Raw genomic sequence first — 24,076 nt, forward strand, 5'->3', positions numbered from 1 at the left:
AATTTCTTATTTTTTTTTTAAAAATTAATTTCTTCTTCATTTATGAGGTTCATTTTGATAATAAAATTCATTCAAATATTTAGACCGTAAGGTAGACATTACTGTACTTAATATTCATATGTTTTTTCGCTGATTCCAAATACTCTCCTTGGGACACAATATTGTTTGAGCTAAGAACATATATCATGGTGGTTTTAGGGGAAAAAATATGTTAAAACTATGAGGGGTCATCACATCATCACATTAGGGTAAAGAGCAAACATAAGTGTGTTGAACACCACATATTTCACCAAAAACGTTAAAACATTAGCTATATGAATCATCTTACTTATAAACAACTCAAAATTGTTATTTTCTTTCGATGTGAAACTTACTCACACTTGATAGTGCCTTTTATAATTATTTGAATAAACTTAATAAAATTAACACAATATTTAAAAAAAAATTACACACCAAAAACAAAAATTAATAGTAAAAAATACTAGTAATAATAGTATAAATTGATTGGACAGTTATTCTTCTACTTTTTCTTACATAATTTAAAGTCTCATCTTTATCTTACATTGTTTCATTTTGGTACATCGGAAATATAAATTGCATTTGTCTGGAATCGATCTCTGGATCTTCCCCTACCCAACTCATATGTCCCCCAGCTCCTACCACTTGAGCTATCATACGGGACACATTGTTTCATTTTAATTTGTCATCTTATAAATATTTTACTGAATTCATATCTTTAAATAAAAAAATAGCGACACATACTTATTACCTATTCATTAAGATTGTTTGATGATGTGTTTTTTTTTTTCTTTGAACATTTGATGATGTGTTGAAAAAAAAAACAACTTTGTCATTGTATCGTGGTATCCACGCTACGTTTTCTTTAACAGCGTGGGAAAATCTTCAACAATTTTCACGACTTTATTTCATTCCACGTGCAATTATGTTCTAAGATTTAACGTATCCATGAGTTCTCAAAAGAAAAAAGGATACAAATAAAATCCTTTCAAAAAAATAAAATCATCATAAAAAAATAAAATCGGGTGGCACTGTGGCAGCCCCACAATTTATCATCAATATATCATTCATAATTATTGCTTAATTAAAAAAGAAAAAAAATGTAGCCAAAAACGAGTATCACTAAGAAGGGTGATGAAAGAAACAAACTAGAAAAAAAAAATATCATACATAATTTTAAAACTTGGTTCCGTAGTCCCCGAATCATAACTCAAGTAGTACTAGCTAGTGAGCATACAAATTAGAGAGAGGAAAATCCACGGATTAACCCTGAAGAGTTGTAATTTATCTTTTGATATGGGCTCGGTCATGGACTCGACCACGATATTAAGTTAATTATTGGTGTGTAGAAATATCATAGGTAGCAAAACGCGGGTGGTGAGTGTGACTTTGTTGTGTGTGGGAGAGAGATGCAATTGCAATTGCAATTGCAGCATATCCATTTCGAAACTCCAAATATCCCAGACGACGAAACAAGGAATCTTCATCGCTGACAAAACCTATGCATCCTTCAACAGATCCAACACGAAACCTCTCAAACATGTTAAATTCCACTCTTCTTCTTCACACAAATTCACCCTTCCCTCAACCTCAATCATAATTTGTGGGAATTTTCCACTGAACTTGCTTCAAGGATAAACTTTTGTTTTTCCACATAAAGGTAAACAAACCCTTTTCCCTTACTTACCTTCTACATTTGGTAACACAGTCACTCTTTTTTTTCCTTGCTTCCTTCATAATTACTCTCAAGTACCTCTGCTTTTATTCCTATAATTTAGGTTTATAATCTCAAATTCTATAGATCTCTACAGGGTTTCATGATAAATTTAATGAAGTTTTAATCTTGGATCTGGGGTGTGTTAAATTTGGCCTAGTTATAAGGGTTTTAAGTTTTTAACTTTTAAGTCTCTTGTTGAATTGTAGTGTTAATGTGAGTTATTGTTGTCAGGACTTAGGAGGAGGGTGCTATTTATCATTCTACACTGATTTTATTCAGTGAAGACCAAAGCTTTCTAAATTGGGATTGGTTCTTAGTCTTAAGAGTTGTTGTTGTTGTTAATGGCTACTCCTGTTGAGCCTCCAAATGGGATCAGAAACAAAGGAAAGCATTACTATTCCATGTGGCAAACCTTGTTTGAGATTGATACAAAATACGTGCCCATCAAGCCGATTGGTCGAGGAGCCTATGGAATTGTGTGCTCTTCTGTGAATAGAGAAACAAATGAGAAAGTTGCCATCAAGAAGATACAGAATGCCTTTGAGAATCGTGTTGATGCGTTGAGAACTTTGCGTGAACTGAAGCTTCTTCGCCATCTTCATCATGATAATGTGATTGCTTTGAAAGACATCATGATGCCTGTTCATAGGAGTAGTTTCAAGGATGTCTATCTGGTTTATGAACTCATGGACACGGATTTGCATCAGATCATTAAGTCTTCTCAATCACTGTCGAATGATCACTGTCAATATTTCCTCTTTCAGGTACGAGTCTCTGACACTATTGCTATCATAATAGAGAATTATCGGTTTGCTATCATGAACAAAGTGGTATTTTACATTTTTACCATGTATGCAAGTTATAGCATGTTTGGATCAGCTTCTCTTTTATCCAAATCAATTCTGAAATCCAGAAGCTACTTATTGAAGCTTATCTCCAGAATTGATTTTGTATTCATAAATCATAACTGATTGTAGAAAGGTTCCAAGCATGCGCTTGATAGCCTAGAGTTTACACTAGGCAGAAAAAACTTGTGCAACTCATTTATTAGTTTGTGATAGTCTTGCAGAGGGGCTTTGGTAAAATCGTACTCAATATGGGAAGATCTTTTTTGCTTACAAACTTGTGTGTTTTCTTGTTACATTATGCATTTTACCCTGCTGCTTTCTAACCCCTCCCCCTCGATTTTCTGAACTTACTGTTCTTTCCTGAAGAACTTACATTACATCAGTCATGCCATGGAATATTTGCAGGGCTTTCTGGAATTGTAAATTAAAATGATTTGTGTTTCTTAGCTTCTTATTGCATTTAGCAATTGAAAGTTCTTGGTTGCAGCTTCTTAGGGGCTTGAAATACCTCCACTCAGCTAACATCCTTCATCGTGACTTGAAACCTGGGAATCTTCTAATTAATGCAAATTGTGACCTTAAAATATGTGATTTTGGGTTAGCACGCATTAACTGCAGCAAGAACCAGTTCATGACTGAGTATGTTGTCACTCGATGGTATAGGGCGCCAGAGCTTCTACTCTGCTGCGACAACTATGGGACGTCTATTGATGTGTGGTCAGTGGGATGCATATTTGCAGAGCTTCTTGGGCGAAAACCTATTTTCCCTGGTTCAGAGTGTCTTAACCAGCTAAAATTGATTATCAATATCCTTGGTAGTCAAAGGGAAGAGGATATTGAATTTATTGATAATCCAAAGGCAAAGAAGTATATCAAGTCACTTCCATATTCTATTGGAGCCCCCTTCTCCCGACTTTACCCGAATGCGCATCCATTGGCAATTGATCTACTTGCAAAGATGCTTGTTTTTGATCCCACAAAGAGGATTAGTGTCGCCGAAGCACTTCAACACCCTTACATGGCCCCTCTCTATGATCCTAATAGTGACCCTCCAGCCATGATTCCTGTTGATCTTGACGTCGATGAGGATCTAGGGGAAGAGATGATAAGGGAGATGATGTGGAAGGAAATGCTTCATTACCATCCTGAATCTGCCATAGAAAATGCCGAGTTGTGCTCATAATCTTATTTTCTCTGTTTTTTTGGGGTTATGCTCCCTTTTGTTGGTGCCTATAGAGTCTAATATAATAGCTTGCTTCAAATAACTAGGAGGGATTTGTCATCAGATACCTCAATATATTCTCTGTTTCCTCTTAGTTGAGAGCAGAGAAAACAGCAAAATGATGGTCATCTTGAAAAGTCATGCACAACTATGTTTTGCTGATGATGCATGATAGTTTTTAACCACCATGCTGAGAGACTGACTTTGAGCTTTATATTGTAGTTTCCTCGTTCGAGTTGTACATAAACATGTTCTTGTGTCTGTAATAAACCATTTTGTAAATTAAGTCGTGTTTATCAGTAATGTATTATCCTCTGTACTACAACAAGCTTTTTTGTTTTCTTTATTATTATCTTCTAAGCTGATCAGGTACTTTGTGCATCACCTGTGTATGTGATGGCTCACCAAGCGTATTATATGAACGTCTTGTTTGCTTAGGCAGAAAGGACTTCTGGCAAATGAGTTAAGTCCAACCACAGTCATAAAAATCAGATGACATTGTAGTTTTTTTTTTCTTTTTCCAATCAAACATTTTGCATGTGTTATCAATCAATAGTTGCTCGTGGTATGGAGGCCAGTACGCCAAACTTTAACTTTCCACCGGAGCCATTCCTTTGTGCGTGCAGTACTCCTGGTTTTATGGGTCCATAAATAACATTGGACATATGTTAATTTCTGGGTCTAAATGGAACTCTCTCAGGAAAGCCATAGGCATGTGTTTAGGTATCGTTTTGAGATCACAAAATAATGGTTTGAGCATAACTGCATAAGTTACAAGAACCAAGCTTTTGACCAAATTATGGGTAGAGATTATTTGGAGTTTTTTTTTTTTTCAAAGATGTTTGGAATAAATACTCTTATGGTTGGCCAATGGCACTTGCAACATATTAGACTAGATCTCAAATAGTGATACCGCAATGCAAATAGCCAAATACATAAATAAAATGAGAAAAAACATGCACACTCAAGCTAAGAACTTAATAGCCCAAAACCATGAAGTAAACATTCTCAAGGTCATACAAAACTCCCAGAAAATCTCAAAATCAATAGAGAACTCAGTTGACTTTAAAGTGGGAAGAACTTTTATCTTCCTTTCTACTTATTGGGAAGAACTATTATTTTATTGTAATATGTTTTACACATAGCATAACACTTTTACAATGTTGGTATAGTCATGCAAATTAGATCCTGTAAGAGTAATGTCACAAAATCGAATTTCAAGAAAGTCATTTTTTAAAAGGTACTATCATTGTATCTCAGACAAATTAACACTTGTCTATGACAAAAAAAAAGCATAGCAAACTAAAAAAAGTAATTTCTCTTTCTCTAGTATCTTATAAAAAATGAGGGGATTTTATATATTTTAGGCTTAATTTGTGATGATTTCTTCCATAACAAACTTTTGTAATTTGTAATTTAGTAATTAATACTCTAAATAATGAACTGAAGTTCAAACCCTTTATCCTTTTATTTTAGAAGAGCTAGAATTTCAAACCCTTAATCCTTTTATTTTAAAAAAGCTTGCATTTCAAAGTTCAAACCTCATTTTTTTGTTGGCCTTTTTGTTACACCTTATCATTTTAGTACTGGAAACGACTCAAAAAAGTTATTCTTTTACCATAGTGTTTAGGGATTTGGGTTTCTGAGTCTAGTCACACTTTCTACCTCTTCTCACTCCGTCACCGTTTCTACCACAGTCATGACTCCAAAAGGATTTTAAGCATTCATCAAGCATTTTCCGTGCTAACAGTTAAAGGTAAAGCATTTGATTTCTCTTCTCTTTAATTTTTGTTACTAGTGATGAAACTGCAGGGGTTTTAGGTTGGTATTTACGGATTTGGGTTTCCACATGCGTTAGGGCTTGGGGATTTGAGTTTTCATATGCGTTGAGCATACGAGCAAATTACTATTTCTGTTGATTTTTCTGCAAAATTGAATCAGGTACTTCTTTACCATTATATTTGTTAGGATTATTATTGCTATGCTGTATGCATCTTGTTAAGTTTTATGACAAGCCAAGTAACATGAACCTGATCATGTAATTTAGCCATTCCGTGTTGATATTGACCTTCAAAGATAGTTTTCTTCCAAATTAGGACAAGTCAGAAGCCAGACTCCAATCTATTGGGTTGGAGGGTGAAATTTGGCAACAGGATAAAGATCAATTCGGCAAAAGAGGATAAGATTCATAAAAAAAAAAGGGTTGAAGGTCATATTGGTCTCTGTCTTTGTATCGGATTTTGAATTAGTCCCTCCCGGAAAAAACTAAGTGATATCTCCCTGACCTTTTTCCAATTTTGGTATTAGTCCTTGCCGGAGGGTGGAGCTCCGGCGAGGATCCTAGTTAAATCTAGGTGATTTTTTTTTAATTACAAGTCAGAATCTAAATTAAAATAAAACATTAAAGATTATTAAAAACCTAAAATACCCTTAATTCCCCCCAACCCCCAAAAATTCCCTAACCTAAATCCCCAAATCAATCAGACCAAAATCATGTTCATTCCCTGCATTGTTCAATTCAACATGAATGAAACTCACCCGAAACTCACTCATGGGTGGTATGAATTGCGAAACTTCTACAACTTGGTTGGAGTTCATTGGTTTATGTTGAAGTACATGAAATATTTTGTATTCCTCATATCTATTTACGATAATGATGACAAGGAAATTAATTACGGTCCTTTCGCTATCTTTTTGGACCTATATTAGTTGTTGATCCAAACATCTTACCATTTTATTTTAACCCATTATTTGAACCAAATTGGAACATGAAGTCTTTTGAATAACTTCTGAACAAGAAGAGACTCTAGTGGAGGTATCAACAACTTCTATAGGTCCAAAAAGATGGCGAAAATGACCGTAATTAATTTCCTTGTCATCATTATCGTAAATAGATATGAGAAATACAGAATCTTTCATGTACTTGAACATAAACCAATTAACTCCAACCGAGTTGTAGAAGTGGTGAGTTTATGGTGAGTTTCATTCATGTTGAATTGAACAATGCAGGGACTGAACACGATTTTGGTCTGATTGATTTGGGGATTTAGGTTAGGGAATTTTTGGGAGGGGGAATTAAGGGTATTTTAGGTTTTTAATAATCTTTATTGTTTTATTTTATTTTAGATTCTGACTTGTAATTAAAAAAATTCCATCTAGGCTTATTTTTCCATGTCAACGTGCCACTAGGAGCCTCGCTGGAGCTCCACCCTCCGGCAAGGATTAATGCCAAAATTGGAAAAAGATATCTCTTAGTTTTTTCCAGGGAGGGACTAAATTCAAAATCTAATACGAACTTTAACCCAAAAAAACTTAAAATGTCAGAAAATTGTATATTCCCAAGCTTTATATTTGCCCATATGAAAATTGTTTAAATTTAAATAGAAGAACTTCTTATCTGTGTCAGTTCTGTTTTTATGCATAAATCATTGGTTGTCCTCCCAATTAAAGATTCATGCCTTTACCATCACCTGGCTCTTTCTTATTTTATCCTTCTAGGGGACTCATTTCATATCCTCTTGCTTTAATTGTGTAATTTGTACCATTAAGTTTCAGTCATTATGAGAGTGTCTCTAAAAAAGCTTGATAATCTTTTTGTTGGCTATTGTAATAGCTCTAGGTGCAGTGTACCCTTGAAGCTTTGGCCTTAAGCCCTTAACTGTCGTCTGTCGAGAAATTCAGTGGTCAAGATGAATGTCGAAGATCTGCTGAGAGAAATCGCTAAAGCTAGGATAAGAAATGCTGAAAATGTGGATCCTCCTAAAGATGCTGCAGGTATAATAATTCCAGAGAATGTCATGCCACTCCAACCAACTGAACAAACTTCAATAGAAGCAAGATTGGAAAAATATTCAAGCACAACATTTACAATTCCGCCAATCTCTGAACGCTGGTTGAACCTTCCTGATTTATTCACTCCCACGACTCATGAGTTTTCTGACACCAAACTTCTCAATGAATCTGGATATGTCATTAGAAAAACTACTACAGAGAACCTAGCTGGGATGGGAAGGATTGTAATTCCAATGTTGTGCTCAGGATTTACAAGGACTGGGGTTGTGGGACTCTTCACTCTTGCTTATAATCTGAAGGATAGTGAGTCTGCAAATTGGGAGGATGCCATTGACGATATCCCCGCTGAGTCATCCTTCTTGGATACTGAATTAGACAGAGATGCAGAAATTCATTATAAATCATCTGGACAACATAAGCCGTTTCCTGCTACACAAGATGTAAGGACTGAGGCAGCATATTATTGTTACATTGCAGCATCTGTTCTCCGCCTATTCACCAAGCCTCCCGAAAATTATTCCAAAGCATGGAACCACATACACACCAATTTTACTAGATTCTATTCTCGGAGTCCTCCTGTCATACCAAACAGCCCTAACATAGAAGTTCTGAGAGGTCTTCATTCAGTTTTTGAGATGCAGAAGTACAAGGTTACTCTCTTCAAGCTACTTTATGCTAGCTCCTCGAATAATAGAGCATTAGGCTTGAAGAGATTTCTGTATGATCTTCATTTAGCAAACCCTGGCCTTCATGTGGTTAACATCTCCATACGATTGTGTAAGGTTTTGAATGTTCCAAGTCAAAAGTTAATAGATATCATGAATGTGGGAGAGTTTCGGAGACAGGCAGTTGCACTAGCGGAGATGATACGCTTAGTCGTGATTAAGGCAGATGACCACAAGAGGAAAATGTGGAGATTTGGAAGGATTTTTGACAGCACATTCATGGCTGAGTTGCAGACTAAGGCATGCTCTAAATTGGTCTACATCTTGGCTTATGCCCTCAAGTCAGAACAGCCTCACGGTAATGAAAACATTCTTGACATTGTTCAACTTCAAAATTTTAGTCCAGATATGAAGCACAAGCTTAGTGCTGCTGCTCAGAAGGTTATCAAATCTTTACGCAGCAATGTATAGTGAAAACTCTTCAGCCTGTGGATGACTGGCAGGTGAGTTCTGATTGTTTTATAACATGTTTTGCTTGGTTTTATATACTTTATGATGATTGCTGGTACTTTGCATTTTTATTAATAATTGCATACATAATGTTAATGATACTATTCTGATTCACATTTTTCATATGTGCAGCAAAATTAAGTTGGTGAAGAGGATAAACCTCAACCTAGTAGGGAATGATGTTATTTACATGCATGTGGATGCCTATAACTAGGATTTTTTTTAAATAGCAAATTTATTAGATTTTTCCTTTTTTATTTATTGTGGTGGTGTTTCTTTTTTAATTGTCATGGAACAAATTAATTCAATAGTATGTTATGTGTTGAGATTTTATAAAGTGTTGTATAATATTTATATTATAGTGATAATAAATATGTGTTGCCTTTAATATATGATAAAAATATTTAAATAATCTTGACTTTTATGATTAGACCGATGTCTGTACTATTTTCTTGTTTCCAGAGTTATCTCCACAATCGATAGTCATGAGACTAATTTTCTGAGATTTTGAGATACATTAAGTGGATAGGTCTCTCCCAACAAATCTTTCTCCATACCCACAGCTCATGATCGAACCCTGGATTAGATGTTTAAGAAGTCCAATAATTATCTACTAGATGTGTTAGATCTATTAAGTCTAAGTTTGATTGACCATAATGTATTGTGTATATTTAAGAAATCTAAGCTAGATGTGTTGGTTGAGGTTTGTGGATTGCTTGCTAGAGATTGGCGTGTAAAATTGACTTGGATCAATAGAGATGGAAATGCTTCAACGGATTGGCTTGCGCATAGAGCTTAGTTGCTGCCCTCCCTAGGAGTACAAAGGGTTCATTTCCCTTCCTCGGAGTTTGAGGTCTTGTTGTTGAAAGACTCTCTCATAATCCCCTAGTTTTTTTTTTGCTAATGTTTGTTAATTTTCCGGTGAAAAAAAAAATCTAAGCTAAATATTTTAAAAGTGTTACCTAATAGTTGGAAAATTAATGGCTCCCTATAATATCAGACAGCAATATAATATATATGTTATCAATATTTTTTTATCATTTAAAATATAAATATAATCCTAAAGTTTATTTGCTTGTAGCAGTTTTTTTTTAAATAATCTCAAATTTACTTTTAATTTGATGCGTGAAAGCAAATTTGTAATGAATGTTGAAATTACTTATTACACAGCCAATAGTTATTTTCAAACAAACACTATATGAATACATTTCCCTATAAAAACTATAGAAAGATCATAATATAGCTCATGTGCCTAAATTGGTAAGTTGCTGCACTTGCAGGGTTTAGAATCTTTGTGAGTGGAAAAGCTAACCATCTCTAGTCTATAGGCTATATATAGAGTATGCATGAGGAGTGCTTTCCAATATGCTGTTAGTGTCAAACCAACATGTTCCAATCCTATCAGGTGTGCTCTTCATGCATGTGTTGCATTAGAGTGCGCCTTTTCTCTCTCTGAAACCAAGCTGCTTTTGATCAACTTACTTACAAGTGGAACCTAAGTTTGGTTTAAAATCTTGCATTTCTTCTTTTGAGGTTCCCATCTTGGAGGCAGGGAGGGACCACATTTTGCCCTTTCACATAGAGGCCAGCTAAAACATCTCGAAAAAACTTACCCAACTTTACACTTTTATCAGCAATAATTGAGGTGAACCTTCGTACTGATGGCAACCACACCACATTGAAATTATGAACTAGCTAGAATAGATCGACATATAGGAAATGAGAAAACAATATTCTACACATATATGCAATTTTGATACACTCACATTCTCACACCCACTTTAACTTTTCTTCCCCCAATTTTGATTTCCCCTCACTTTTTCTTTTTTTCGAATCATACTACTCATCATATCTTTTACTTATTTTTCTTTTATTCCTTTTTATTTTTGAGTACTATGAGGTGGAAATGGGTGCGAAGAAGTTATTTTCCATATACATTTCTTTTAGAAAGCAAAATGATGTATTATTCACAGCTTTGAGAACAAAGCTAAAAATGAGACATAGCAGGCAAAGGTGATTAGTAACAATAAAAAGCTAATCACCCACAGTGTAGGTCGGTCCCCAAAGCAAAGAAAAAAAACCCATAAACCTATACACCAGACACAAAACCCACAACCAACCAGAAACAAGGGAAACCCAAAATAGTAAAACCAACCGAAAAAAACTAACAGACCTAAAAGCTAAGGATCAGAGGAACACCAAGGCCAAGAGAAAGCCCCAAGCCATTAGCCACACCCCTAAGGAGGCCTCCGCGCCAAGATCTGGGCCGCAATTTGGTTCACAACAACCTCATATGGACAATCAAACCCCATACCCAAATATTTCCCCATCAACAAAGCACTTCTCGTCCTTGTCATAACACCTTGTGGTTCTGAAAACTCCGTCGGCAGAAGCATCAACTGATTCCCTTCGTGAGCCTCTAGAGAGGTTGAGGCTTCTATTACATCCAAGTCACATGAAACCTCATCTTGAACCCTCTTCTTCCTGCCCCTTTTCTCAACTTTCTTGGTGGGAGCTATTGGAATACATATTGGATACAAATTTTGTAACTAGTTTTTGGAAAACCCTGCATACTACTTTCTAGAACACCCAACTATAAGTTTAAATAAAATTTGGAAGTTAATTTTTGAAATTAGCTTCCGAATTTTTTTAATTTTGTGGTGAACGAGAACCAATGGCTTACCTCTTCTTCGCAACAGAAACAGAGGAATGGGCGAGGTGAAGAGGGATAAACTGTGTAGGTTTGAGCTTGCCTAAAAAGGGTGTAGCACCAAGCTGTGAATGAGAGGGTTCAGAATGAGAATGAAGAGTGAGTGAGTGTGTGGCTGTGAAAGGTGGTGCAAGGAGTGGAAGGGGCCGTGAAGAGCGGTGTTTGGAGGTAGAGTTGGGTAATGAGCCAACGCGACCCGTTTAAGCCCAACCTTCTTAGGGCCATGGATTAATGGAACATACTAGCAGCAAATTGGCATTTCATGACCTTGTCCCATTTAGCTAACATGTCACTTAATTAAAAAATCTAAGAACATAGTATACAAATATTAAAATTACCTAAAAATAACAAAACCATTAAAATTTATGAAATGTATTAAATTGATGAATAACATATTAAATATCTGAACAAAACATATTAAATATGTGTTATGATATCTCAAATGAATATTAAAACACCTAAAATATCCTAATACACGGATAGAAATTTTATAATTTTACTTTGTTGTGTTCTAGCCTACTAATCTGCGAATCACAACCGGTTTAACAATAAGTTAAACATATGGACCAAAAAAGCTCAAGTTTAAACTAGTTGATATGTACTTGGTCCTAACACACGCCAATCTAGAGTTCAAGCCAACATACTCAACTGTAGTTGCGGCTAGGGTTGTCCAAAATGAACCAGCACAAACTAGACCTGCGAAAACTAAGTCAATTTTTGCAAAACTGGCCCAGTCAGGCCGAAAAACGGGTTCTTCGGTGGAAAAAAATGGCTTATGGTGGTTTGATCCTATCGATTCTGGTTTGAGCTCCGGACCGACCGAACCAATTTTAATTAAAAAAAAAGATGTCATGGCCTAATCTGCATAAAACCCTAGCCCTATCATATAAATTTTATCATCATCACCACCCTTACCTTCAGCAGCCGCCAACCTCACCAAAACAAACCCCACCACCACCACCATCATGTGCCTCCCAACTGCGCCATCCACCACTACAGCCTTCTATTCTCACCTCTCTCCTCCGCGACATAGACACCACTTCTCCTATCTTCTTGTTATCGCCATTGACCCTATGAGCCACCGCGATCACACCACTTCTCTATTCCCTTCGTTGCAACAGATCGCACCAACCCCCACCACCATTTTTCCTCTCTTCAAATCTGAAAGCGCCATCTCTCAATTCTCGCCTTCACCGTTGCACATGCAACACCTCTCTTCTTTTGTCAGATCTGAATGTTGAAGATGCAATCAAGAGATTGAGATTTGGGTTTCTTCCATCTGTTGCACAAGATCGACCTCAGATCTGTTGCACCAGTGAGTGGTCTCGACGGGGACAAACGAGAAGATAAAGAAGACGCTTGTGAAGACGAGAAGTTGAAGTCACGAAGATTCACCAAGTTCAGCTTTTTTCAGCGGTTTGCCCCACTAATTCATGATACATATATGAATCATCCGATACATTTATGTCTCTAAATAACATTTAGTATGAAAATTTTCAATATTAAAGAATCTCGATTTCAAGAATGATAGTTTGAAGAGATTTAAGAATCTCAATTTCAATTTAATATATGCATCTTCTGTTCTGTCATGGGCTTTTATGTTATGCTTTTTTTGTTACTAGAAAACATCATCTTCGTTTTTTATTTTTTCTTTGATGTTGAACCCGCACAAATCTCCCGTTGAAACCGAGAATCGTCAAAACTGAATTCGAACAACCCGAGGGAAATGGGTGGTCGGTGGCGGATCCGGTAAGTTGTTGATTTTCACCCGAAGAAACCGACCGAACCCGTCCGGTGGACATGCCTAGTTGAGGGAATGTGAGAAGTTGGGCGTAGTTTGATCAATTTACACCAAGTTGTTAAGTGGAAGCGTTCTTCGCAAGGAAATCTGCAACCGAATTACCCTGAACGTCTATCAAAAAAATACAAACATAATCGAAGGTAGAAACATAAGAACGAGAATCCCTAATAATAGTAGTCAAGTAAGAGCGACCCTCCACCCCCCCCTCTTCCACCACTGATTCAATTGGAGACAATCTGCCTCAAAACACACTCTCTTAAACCCAAATCAATCGCCAACGCCATAACCTCCGCTAACAAAGGCGAGAGAGCAGAAACATGATAGGACGTTACAACAGCCATAATCTCATCATTAATGTTGCGAGCCACCATTCCTAATTCGGACTAGTTACCTTCCTTGAAAGAAGCATCGAAGTTCAGCTTTACGACCCTTGCCCGCGACATGTGCCACACCGCCGAGTGATCACGAGTACCGGCTGCCCGCACCGCCTCCACCGTCGGAGAACACAGCTCCGCCGCACGAGAAGCGAGTAACAAGGTGATTTCCCCAAACAAACAAATGACTACTCCAACAAAACAAAATTGTAGTAATCACACTAGCCCAAAAAAGCCCAATTACTGTTCCACCAAACCTCGGAGGAGATTCCGATGCTGCTCCTTTACCTTAAATCATTCACTTTTCCCCTTTTCTTTTCTTTCACTGTCTCCTCTCTGTGCCACCCTCAACCCTTTTCTATTATAAATTCACCCCCAAATTGCTTACACAACTTCCCCTTCTCTTCTCTTCTCTCCTCCGAAGAAGCTCTGTTCTCTGTTTCCCTGTGATCATCATCAATCTTAGGTGAGTTTCTTGTGTATTTCAATTTCAATTTTTAGATTAGTTTTCAATCTTGCCCCAATTCAAAACCTAATTTATTGAATTTTGATTTTCTCGCAGGAACCCTAACCCGATCATCAATTCAATTTCCAGGGTTTCGTTTGGATCTCGATGCTGAGAATCTATTGTGTTCATGTTTAACATTCATGCCTTCTGTTATCAGTGAAATTTCCCGTTCCGGTTGCATGATAAACTCTTCCTTCAGGCGCAGGACCCATCTAGTTCAATCTTTCTCCGTTGTCTTCCTTTACTGGTTCTATGTTTTCTCGTTAATCTGCACTTTCCTCTCGTATATGATTATATAATCTAGCTAGCTAGCTTAATCATCTACATAAATAAATCAGCTTTTTTAATTTTGCAAATTGTTAGGGTTTCTGGGTCCTGCGTCTTGATTAGGATTTTGGAGTTGTTTTGTTTAATCTTTGGTTTGGAAGTTGAATAATTCCCCGAACCGAGAAAAAAATCTAGTCTTTTTTTGTGTTGTGTGATCTTTGGTCATACACTCATATGGCGTCGTCGAGTGGAAACTCCTCTACCACCACCAAGTTTCAGAGCTCTGGCTCTGAGGGTGATTTGCAGATGGTGATGGATCAGAGGAAGAACAAGAGGAAGCAATCGAATCGCGAATCGGCGAGGCGATCCAGGATGAGGAAACAGAGCCACTTGGAGGATCTGACCAGCCAGGTTACTCAGCTGACGAAGGAGAACGGCGAGATCCTCACCAACATCAACATCACCTCACAGCAATATCAGAATGTTGAGACAGAGAATTCCATTCTGAGGGCTCAGATGGGAGAGCTCAGCCAGAGGCTTCAATCTCTGAATGATATCATCAATGTGATCAAGACAAGCGCTGCTGCCACCACCACAACCACAGGGTCCTATAATGAAAGGGAATTTTACCAAACAGGTGCACTGAACTTCAGCTATCTGAACCAGCCTATCACTGCTTCTGCAGACATTTTTCAGTGGTGAATTGAATTGTCTCTATCAAGAAAAATTGAGAAAAAGGGTCTCTAATTCTTGTTTGGTCTTGTTATGTTTTCTTCAAATGGGATTGCGTCATGGTGGAAGAAATTGGAATCAATAATTGTTGTACTGTGTTTGGGGGAGGCAATACTTAGTGGGAGATGAAATGATAGATTATCAAACACTAATCAAGTGCTTAATGAAAATGACGCAGTGGCTGGTCCTATTATGTTATGGTTAGGTCATTAGTAATTTTCTGTCGTGTCTATTATTTTGTTGTTAGTTGTTGTTATGATTATTATGGAGGAAAGGAAAGGGGATTTTTCTTTCTCTTTTGTGGTATAAAGAAAGAGAATGATTTAGGTGGTGTAAGGGTAATCTAGACTTAAATATGTTGTTATGGTATCGTTTGGTATGTTATGTTTGCTTAGTGTAAAAATGGTACTTTTTAAGGATATTTATTTCTTAAAGCCCTATAATCCCTTTTGTAGAGTGAATCGACTTTTTCATCCCTAAAGTTTGAGGAATGTGTCATATTGGTGGTCATATTAAACTATATGTCACATAAGCATACTAGTACCACTGAAATAAGTATATTCTCTCTTTTAAGATTTTGATATTGAAAAAACGACTCAACTACAATTATATATGCGATCAATATATATGGAGTCAAAAGTTTTCCCATGACACAAGTCTCTTTCTTCTTGGTGTAATATTTCACGACCTCATTTAGTGGAAACTCCACCAAATTTCAGAGCTGACTCTAGGGAGAATTTACAGCTACTGATGGATTAAAGAAACAAAAGAAAAGACAACAATCCAATTGTAAAATGATACGAAAGCCCAAATATTGATGGTCCTATGAGCTAAGGTGTCACTCTTCCTGAAGGACAACAATAATATTGAGGAATTGAATTCTTTCTTGGTAGGTGACTTTTAGGGTGGGGAAATGAAAAATTGGTTAAATCGTGGTCTAATATAAAATATACGAATACGTCCTTCTTTTATTTTAAAAACCCAATACTATCCATTTCCCCCTCAACCATTCTCTCTTGCATCAAAACTTCATGGCCGTCGCACCACCACCCTTGCTCCCTCACCCACCTCCCCATTCTAGACGAGTGTTCGTTTCTTTGTCACGAACGACAATCCAAGTAGTATGTCAATGACCAATCTCGCTATGTGGCCGACGATCTTGGGAGCCGACACCATCAATTGAGATTTCCCCTTGGAAGTGACTCTCGACAATGAAAGAAAACTCTTCGGCATGTCGTTATACGCAGGAGCAACTATTTCGATTAAGAGAAATTTTCATATTTTGTTTTCTACTTTCTCATTGGTCCAATTTCTTTCCTTCAATTTTTTTAATCCAACAAAATATAGACCGATTCGTTTTGTAATGAATTACGTATTTATGCAAAAAAAGTTATATAATTGGATTCTTATGGGGCTACACCCCAATTTCAAAGACTCGATTGACCGAACATCATCGCAAGATTTTTGTCGCATGACTTTGCAACTCCAAGCCTTAAAGGGTTATGGACCATTGAGGAAATTCTTATTCAACCAACCTATTCACAATTAGGCCCGAAGGCCAACCCGACTCAAACTTCTCCAGAGATAAGCCTATGACGTGCTTAGTCAGCCACTCTTTAAAAATAATCGGATAAGGTCCTTTTGCATAAATGGAAATACATTACTCCCACCATCACTCTCCCATAATTCCCTCCATCAAACATTCATTGTAATTAGGGCGAGCTTGACTATATAAGAAGTTGCCCCCTACCTTGTAACACATTTATTCATTTTAGGGTTTTAAGACAAAGCAATATACTCATCGGTTAGTGTTAACCGTACACTGCGTGTGACTCTGATTACTCCAACCGAGCGAGAAGAAGAAGACGAAGACGAGTGAAAATGAAGACCTGGAAATGACTTCATTTCCTCAGAATTGAATAGGTAACACTCATTCCTTAATCTTCTCTTCCTCTCTCTGTTTTTAGTTTATGAACTTGTCTTCTCAATGCTTCAAAACCCTAACTCGATGCTTTCAACTCAGTGAGTTTCAACATTCAAGTTCCTTTTGCAGTTGCCAAGTTAGGCTGGAATCGTTGCAATTTTTGTTTTGTAATCTCTTTTTGATGATTGGTGTGAGTTAGGAAGTTTTGCTGTCTGACTAGGAACATGTTCCGTGCCAGTTTCTATCTCGCCATACATTGTTTTGTGCTTTAGAATTCTTAGTTGCTCGTAGTTTCTTCTAGGATTCAAGTTTACTTATCCCAACATTAATGAGTGAATATTGGAAAACAAAGATCTTAAGAACTAAGAAGGGGAATTAGATTTCCCACCCCTGGGTTTAGAATTGCCACCCCATTTAAAAGTGGGGAAAAACCAATATTGCCCCTCCGTGTTTTAGTCCGAATGTATAACATTCGGACTCCTCCGAATTTTCAAATGTCGGACTCAGTTAATAATAGAACAAAACTATCAATTCAGATTCACATTTGTAACGGGACAGAACATCAACTCTCGGACTGGTTCAGGAGAAGCGACCCAGAGGCACCCAAATCGACCCACACATCACGACCAAAAGCAACCAAGAATCATCTGTGATTCAAAACCGACCACACTGAGGTAATTTGTTGGAATCCACGACCAAGAATCATGTGTATTTTGAATCATGTGTATTTTGATGAGTTAGTGTTGTAATTTCAAATTTAGGGTTTCAAATTTAGGTATTTCAGATTAGGTTAGGTTTCGAATCCCTTTTTATGAGTTGATTTGGTGAAATTTCATTCCTATTGTGATTTCTGGGGTATATGGGGTTCTGAGGTGCGAATTTGGGGATATTCGTACTCCGAATCTTGAAGATTCGGACTGGTTCAGGACTTCAAGATTCGGACTGGTCCAGGACTTCAAGATTCGGACTTGAGAGATTCAGTACTGTCTCTCCTATTGCTTCTGTTATTGTTTTTCATGATAAGATGAATGGGGTGAAGATAATTTCCATGCTTTTGGCTATCTTAGGGTAGTGGTTAAGGACATAACCAACTTGAGATTTCACATTTGAATTTCATAACATTATTTGAATTGTATTGAAATTTCATAACATTAGTTTACTGTGTATACTTGTGGATTGCTTCAACTAGTTAGTTACTCATTACATAGCTATTAATCTGTTTTCCTTATTTTTTCTGATAGATTATGGCGAGGACAAAGCAAACTAAGAGGGTATCGTCTGAAGAGTTGGCCGATCGTCGTGCCTATCTCCACGCTTCTCATAGGCGAGGTGATCATGATACAGATGTGTCGACTTCTCGGAAGCGGGCTAGGAAGGGGGCTCCGAAGGCGACCACTGAGGTTCCTGCCCCTGCTACTGAGGTTCCTGCTACTCAGGTTCCTGATACTGAGGTTCCTGCCCCTGCTACTGAGGTTCCTGCTACTCAGGTTCCTGCTACTGAGGTTCCTGCTCTCTCGACGCCTGAGGTTACTGCTACTGAGGTTTCTCCTCAGTCGACGCCTGAGGTTACCGCCCACGATACTGTTGAGCCTTCCACCTCTTCACTTGATATTGATGCAGTTGAGGAGTCGGAGTCGGAGTCGGAGTCGGAGTCGGGGTCGGAGTCGGGGTCTGAGTCTGAGATTGAGGGTGAGGATGTAGAGGTAGAGGATCCGAATATGCCGCCGCTCCAGAGAGATCCACCGTTTCCTGGTGGGCCGGTTGAGTTGTCACTTCTGCAGCATTACCCGGATCACATAGCGCCGTGGACGTGGCATACCCTACTAGGCACCACTGACCCTCGTTATTCTGAGCGAGGTGATTTGAGGCGTGCCACTGCTGGTACGAAGCTCGGGCTGATGACGTGTGAGGGGGACAATTACAGGGAGGTCCGCTTGATTGTGGAGAGGAGCGGACTGTATCCACTGGTCAGGTGCAGCTATGTAGAGACGGATCCAGGGCTTATATCGGCCCTTGTGGAGAGGTGGCACGAGGAGACTAGTAGTTTCCACATGCCATTTGGGGAGATGACTGTCACCCTTGACGACGTCTCCGCTCTTCTTCACATCCCGGTTGGTGGGAGATTCTACACTCCAGGAGTGGCCTCGAGATATGATGTGGCAGAGACCTGCGCTTTGCTGTTAGGGGGGGATGCAGATTTGTACATGGCTGAGTTTGATAAGCTTAGGGGTCCGACTATGAGGTTCAGCTTCTTGCGAGACCTTTACCCGAAAGCTGTTGCAGGTTTGTTTCATTCATTATCTGAACTTTTTCCAACTATTATTTATATTTACTTAATCATAATTGGTATTACATTGTAATGTAGAGGGGCGGTACGAGCATGCAGCCAGGATGTACCTGATGCATCTTGTTGGCGCGACATTGTTCGCCGACAAGAGTGGGGGGCACTCATTCTCCGCCCGTTGGATAGGCATGCTACAGGATCTTGAGCGGGTGTCGGAGTTCGCGTGGGGCGCCATGGCCCTTGCCACGTTGTACGACCAGCTTGGACAGTCTTCTCGCAGCGGGGTCAAACAGTTGGCCGGTTACACTTCCCTGTTGATGGCCTGGGTCTTTGAGCACTTTCCAGACAGGCTCGTTCGCCGGTATGCGAACCCGGCTTACACAGAGGACCAGCCCAGAGCTCGTAGGTGGACAGAGTCACGGTCGGGGCATGCTAGGCTTGACGAGAGGCGAGTACTACTTGATGAGTTGACGGCCGACGACGTCACTTGGACTCCATATGAGGCCCACAGGGAATGGCGACAGCGGGATGAGAGGGCTTTGTTCTCAGGCTACATTCGGTGTCCCTATCCCCCTGCTGTGCGACCTCATCTTCCGGAGCGGGTCATGCGACAGTTTGGGTATATACAGACGATCCCGCGCCACCCTAGTGAGATGGATAGATCTCCCGCAGCTGAGGCTGTTGATGCGGCATTCGCAGGTTATGTGCAGTACTTGTTCCCTGAGGGCGACCCTGCTATAGAGGAGGGACAGGCTGTGGGCGGTTACATGGATTGGTACGCTAGAGTGTCTCATTGTTTCATCATACCGGATGAGAGGAGGATTGATCTCAGTGCCGTGGTAAATTTTAAATTTTATTTCTATTTTCTTTATGCACTTGTGGTTTTCTGTATGTGATTTACTAACAACGTTTTTTTTATTATTTACTTTCAGGCTGCTTTGCGTAGGGCTTTAGAAGTCCTTGAGTTGTCACTTGAGGTGGATGATGCTTTGCTGCCAGGCACACAGGCCCGCGCTTTAACGGAGAGAGCACTTCGCATCCTCCAGGACTTGGCTGGGACACAGGGCATTGCTTACGCTGCTGGGAGAGGAGGTCTGGGAGCAGGTGGCCGAGTAGGTGGCCGAGCCGGCGGCCGAGCAGGTGGCCGAGCAGGTGGCCGGGAGGGCGGCAGGGCAGGAGCCAGGGGAGGTCGTAGGGGTAGGGGAGGTCGTCGGGGTAGGGGACAGTAGGGGACATTAGTTGTATGAGCATTTTGTTGACATTACTATTATGATATTAGGGGACTATGTATTTTGCACTACTATTTCGGATTAGTATGAGTTTTATCTTCACTTTAACGTATATTTTTTTTTTATTTTTCACTTTTACCCTAAACCCTAATAATTTGTGAGCTTTATCTTCACTTTAACATTTTTTTTTTCTTTTTCACTTTTATAATCAACCCTAATAATTTTAAAAATCAATAACTTTTATAACCAACCCTAATAATCGACCCTTGTAATGGAAACCAAAACCTGGCACTCAACAACACAAACCATTGTAATGAAGTTTAATCTTCAAGATATAATCCGAAACTTCAACCTTCGGATCAGTATGAAACTTCAACTTCCGGATTAGTATGAAACTTCAACTTCCGGACACCTCTGACAGATTCTACCACCTTTTTCAGCACCATTACTCCATAGCTTCACCTACCTCACCACCATTATGGCCTGCATAAACTCCTCAACCACCAAACCACCCCCCATTACATTTCACTTCTGATCACCCTCACTCCCTCACTTCCTCTTTTCTTACTACCCCTCAACCCCCCACCACCATCATTGCACCACCAACAACAACCTTCATGCACCACCAACAACAACCTTCATCAACCAGCACCACCTTGGTATGTATCATTGCACCCATTATAATTTGCCAATAATATACGTTTGTGTATATTTTCTACCATTTAAATTTCTCTTCATTTTTTGCCACCACCATCACTTCAACTTTTCTGCCCCGACATAAATCCGAATGTTCAAGTCTCGGATTAGTACGAAAGTTATAGTCTCGGATTAGTACGAGAGTTATAGTCTCGGATTAGTACGAATGTTCATTATACGGACTGTTAACCAGTGGCAGATTGGTTTATGCAGGCAGTATGACGAGCACATTTTTCTATGATGATGAAATGCTGCTTCTAAAACAAGATAATGATGTCAGTGAAGGAATGTTGCTTCAACAACAAGATAATGTTCAGCCTATAAGTGTGGATACCACTCATTTATGGTCGACCGATCAGGTATTCATTGCGTATACCATAATGACATTATTGTTTAGTGATGCTTGAATTGATTACTAATTTTAAAATGATATGTTACCACTGTACAGATATTTGAAACTGTTGATGACCTTAAACAATGGGCTAAGAATGTTGGGAAGGACAATGGATATGCGATTGTGACTGGAAGGTCTGATTATTCCAGAAAAGGTGGAAATATGTATATTGTTCTGCGGTGCTCGAAGCATGGTGTGTACATCCCGTACAAGGACCCTAAGTCCTTCAAGTACAACTCCACCGGATCACAAAAATGTGATTGTCCTTTTAAACTTAAAGGACGACCTACGGAGGGTGATAAAAATTGGTGGCTGAAAGTGTTGGAAGGGGTACACAACCATGAACCAGCTGGATCTTTGGTTGGCCATTCCTATGCTGGTCGACTAACAGAAGAAGAGAAGGTTCAAGTCGACAGCATGAATAACAATTGGGTCCCACCGAGACACATGTTGGCCACTTTGAAGGAAAATAATCCGGGTAACTTGTCTACCATCACTCAAGTGTATAATCGCATCAAAAAAGTTAAAGAATTAGACCGCGGGCCACTTACAGAGATGCAATATTTGCTGAAGAAGTTGGCAGAAGCCAACTATGTTCACTTTGAAAGACATGAAGAAGATTCGGATGTCATTATGGAACTTTTCTGGGCTCATCCTAATGCTATTAAACTCTTCAACACATTCCCTCACGTGGTAATCATGGATTGCACATACAAGACAAACAAATTTCAAATTCCATTGCTTGAAATGGTTGGCCTCACTTCTACTGGTCTGACTTACTCCATTGCATTTTGCTACATGACTCGTGAGCGCACACCTGACTATGTTTGGGCCTTGGAGTGCATGAAATCTCTACTTGCTGACCCTGCCCGATTACCTGGAGTGATTGTGACTGATAGGGAATTGGCTTTACTCAGTGCTGTTCGGAATATTTTTCCTGAGGCTACCCATTTACTATGCCTATTCCACATAAACAAGAATGTTGAGGCAAAGTGCAAATTGTGGGTTGACACAACGGATTTTAAAGCCTTAGTGATGCAAAAGTGGAATGAAGTGGTATATGCGGAAACAACTACACAATTTGAGGAGGAATGGAGCGACATGTGTGATATGTGTAAGGATCATCCAAGGTTCACATCGTACATTTATGACACTTGGTTGGTTCACAAGGAGAAATTTGTGAAGGCATGGACAAACAGAGTGAAGCATTTTGGAACGACAACAAGTAACAGGTACTACGCACATGCAATCTTGATAGACTTGCTTCATTTGATAGAATTGATTCATTTAATAGGCTTGTTTCATTTTTTGTATGCATTTGATAGACTTGTTTCATTTGATAGAATTGATTCATTTGATAGGCTTGTTTCATTTTTTGTATGCATTTGATAGGCTTGATAGACTAGCTTCATGTTTGTATGCAGGGCTGAAAGTGCACATGCAAGCTTGAAGAAGATGCTTAGGAATGGCAAGGGTAACCTGTGCGATTCATGGGAAGCAATTGATAGGTTGACCATTGTACGCCACAATGCAATACAAGCATCGTTTGAGCGCAGTATTAACATTGTAGAGCACCGTTTCAAGTCTCCAATGTATAAGAATATGAGAGGATTCGTTGCTAAACATGCACTTCACCTAATGTATGATGAACAAAACAGATTTTGGGGTCATGGTGAGAAATGCGGTTGCGTGATGAAAGTCACTCATGGACTACCTTGCGCTTGTGCACTTCAGAGTATTGCCTCAATTCCGTATGCAGCAGTTGATCCATTCTGGAAGATACTTTCTTGGGAACAAGTGCCTGTTGTGGAGAGTCAAACCTCAAACAGTGGATGCATGCCGCTAGAGATTGAGGCTTTGTGGGCTCATTTCAATACCTTGGATGATGCGGGCCAAAGTATGCTGAGAAGGAAGCTTAAAGAGCTTTATTGTCCTCAAATCAGTTCATTGTGTCCTCCTGAAGTGAAGATAAAGCACAATCAATCGTCCAAGGAGAGGAAAACCAAACCTCCCAGAGGTCAATCAATAGGATCCACCCAGCGTGACCTTTCACATTGGGAACATGTTGACAATCAGACCAAAGAACAAGAATCGAAAGCTAGCAAGAGGAAACCTAGGCTCACCAAAACTCCTAAAACAACTCCAACATCGCAAGCTCCTAAGTCAAAGAACAAGATGGCTATGACGGCCACCGGCTCCAAAATCTACTTACCGGAGTTGCCATCTTTTTTATGGCCATATATACATGAAGTGATAGATGTTGTCGGGGATGGTAATTGTGGATACAGAGCCGTCGCTGCATTGCTGGACCTTCAGAACGGTCAGGACGGTTGGCCTCGGGTTAGGGAAGAGCTGATTGTAGAACTCACACTCTATGAGAAACAC

General features: G+C 39.1%; 4 protein-coding genes across 5 annotated transcripts; all 4 read left to right on the forward strand.

Annotated features, from left to right (window-relative positions):
* The first annotated feature begins 1,369 nt into the window (after positions 1-1,369).
* On the forward strand, positions 1,370-4,115 carry LOC130727761 (mitogen-activated protein kinase homolog NTF3). The gene is made up of 3 exons (XM_057579001.1): positions 1,370-1,678; positions 1,967-2,499; positions 3,071-4,115. Exons 2-3 carry the CDS (start codon positions 2,077-2,079, stop codon positions 3,764-3,766), a joined length of 1,119 nt encoding a protein of 372 aa, XP_057434984.1. The 5' UTR covers positions 1,370-1,678; positions 1,967-2,076; the 3' UTR covers positions 3,767-4,115.
* A 1,281-nt stretch (positions 4,116-5,396) lies between these two features.
* LOC130727762 (uncharacterized) lies at positions 5,397-9,162 on the forward strand. Of its 2 annotated transcripts, XM_057579002.1 has the most exons (4): positions 5,397-5,561; positions 5,664-5,746; positions 7,419-8,765; positions 8,905-9,162. In XM_057579002.1, exon 3 carries the CDS (start codon positions 7,495-7,497, stop codon positions 8,731-8,733), a length of 1,239 nt encoding a protein of 412 aa, XP_057434985.1. In that variant the 5' UTR covers positions 5,397-5,561; positions 5,664-5,746; positions 7,419-7,494; the 3' UTR covers positions 8,734-8,765; positions 8,905-9,162. The 2 variants fall into 2 exon arrangements, with proteins under 2 accessions (XP_057434985.1, XP_057434986.1); XM_057579003.1 differs by lacking the exon at positions 5,664-5,746.
* A 4,802-nt stretch (positions 9,163-13,964) lies between these two features.
* Positions 13,965-15,583, forward strand: LOC130727763 (bZIP transcription factor 44-like). Its single transcript, XM_057579004.1, has 2 exons — positions 13,965-14,123; positions 14,220-15,583. The coding sequence occupies exon 2, from the start codon at positions 14,667-14,669 to the stop codon at positions 15,132-15,134; it is 468 nt and encodes a 155-aa protein (XP_057434987.1). The 5' UTR covers positions 13,965-14,123; positions 14,220-14,666; the 3' UTR covers positions 15,135-15,583.
* A 2,249-nt stretch (positions 15,584-17,832) lies between these two features.
* LOC130711931 (uncharacterized) lies at positions 17,833-24,036 on the forward strand. The gene is made up of 7 exons (XM_057561723.1): positions 17,833-19,371; positions 19,454-20,211; positions 20,305-20,569; positions 21,511-21,656; positions 21,746-22,923; positions 23,116-23,869; positions 23,980-24,036. Exons 1-7 carry the CDS (start codon positions 18,333-18,335, stop codon positions 24,034-24,036), a joined length of 4,197 nt encoding a protein of 1,398 aa, XP_057417706.1. The 5' UTR covers positions 17,833-18,332.
* The last annotated feature ends 40 nt before the right edge of the window (positions 24,037-24,076 follow it).

Source organism: Lotus japonicus, chromosome 1 (genome assembly GCF_012489685.1).
Source record: "Lotus japonicus ecotype B-129 chromosome 1, LjGifu_v1.2".
Taxonomy (NCBI): domain Eukaryota; kingdom Viridiplantae; phylum Streptophyta; class Magnoliopsida; order Fabales; family Fabaceae; genus Lotus; species Lotus japonicus.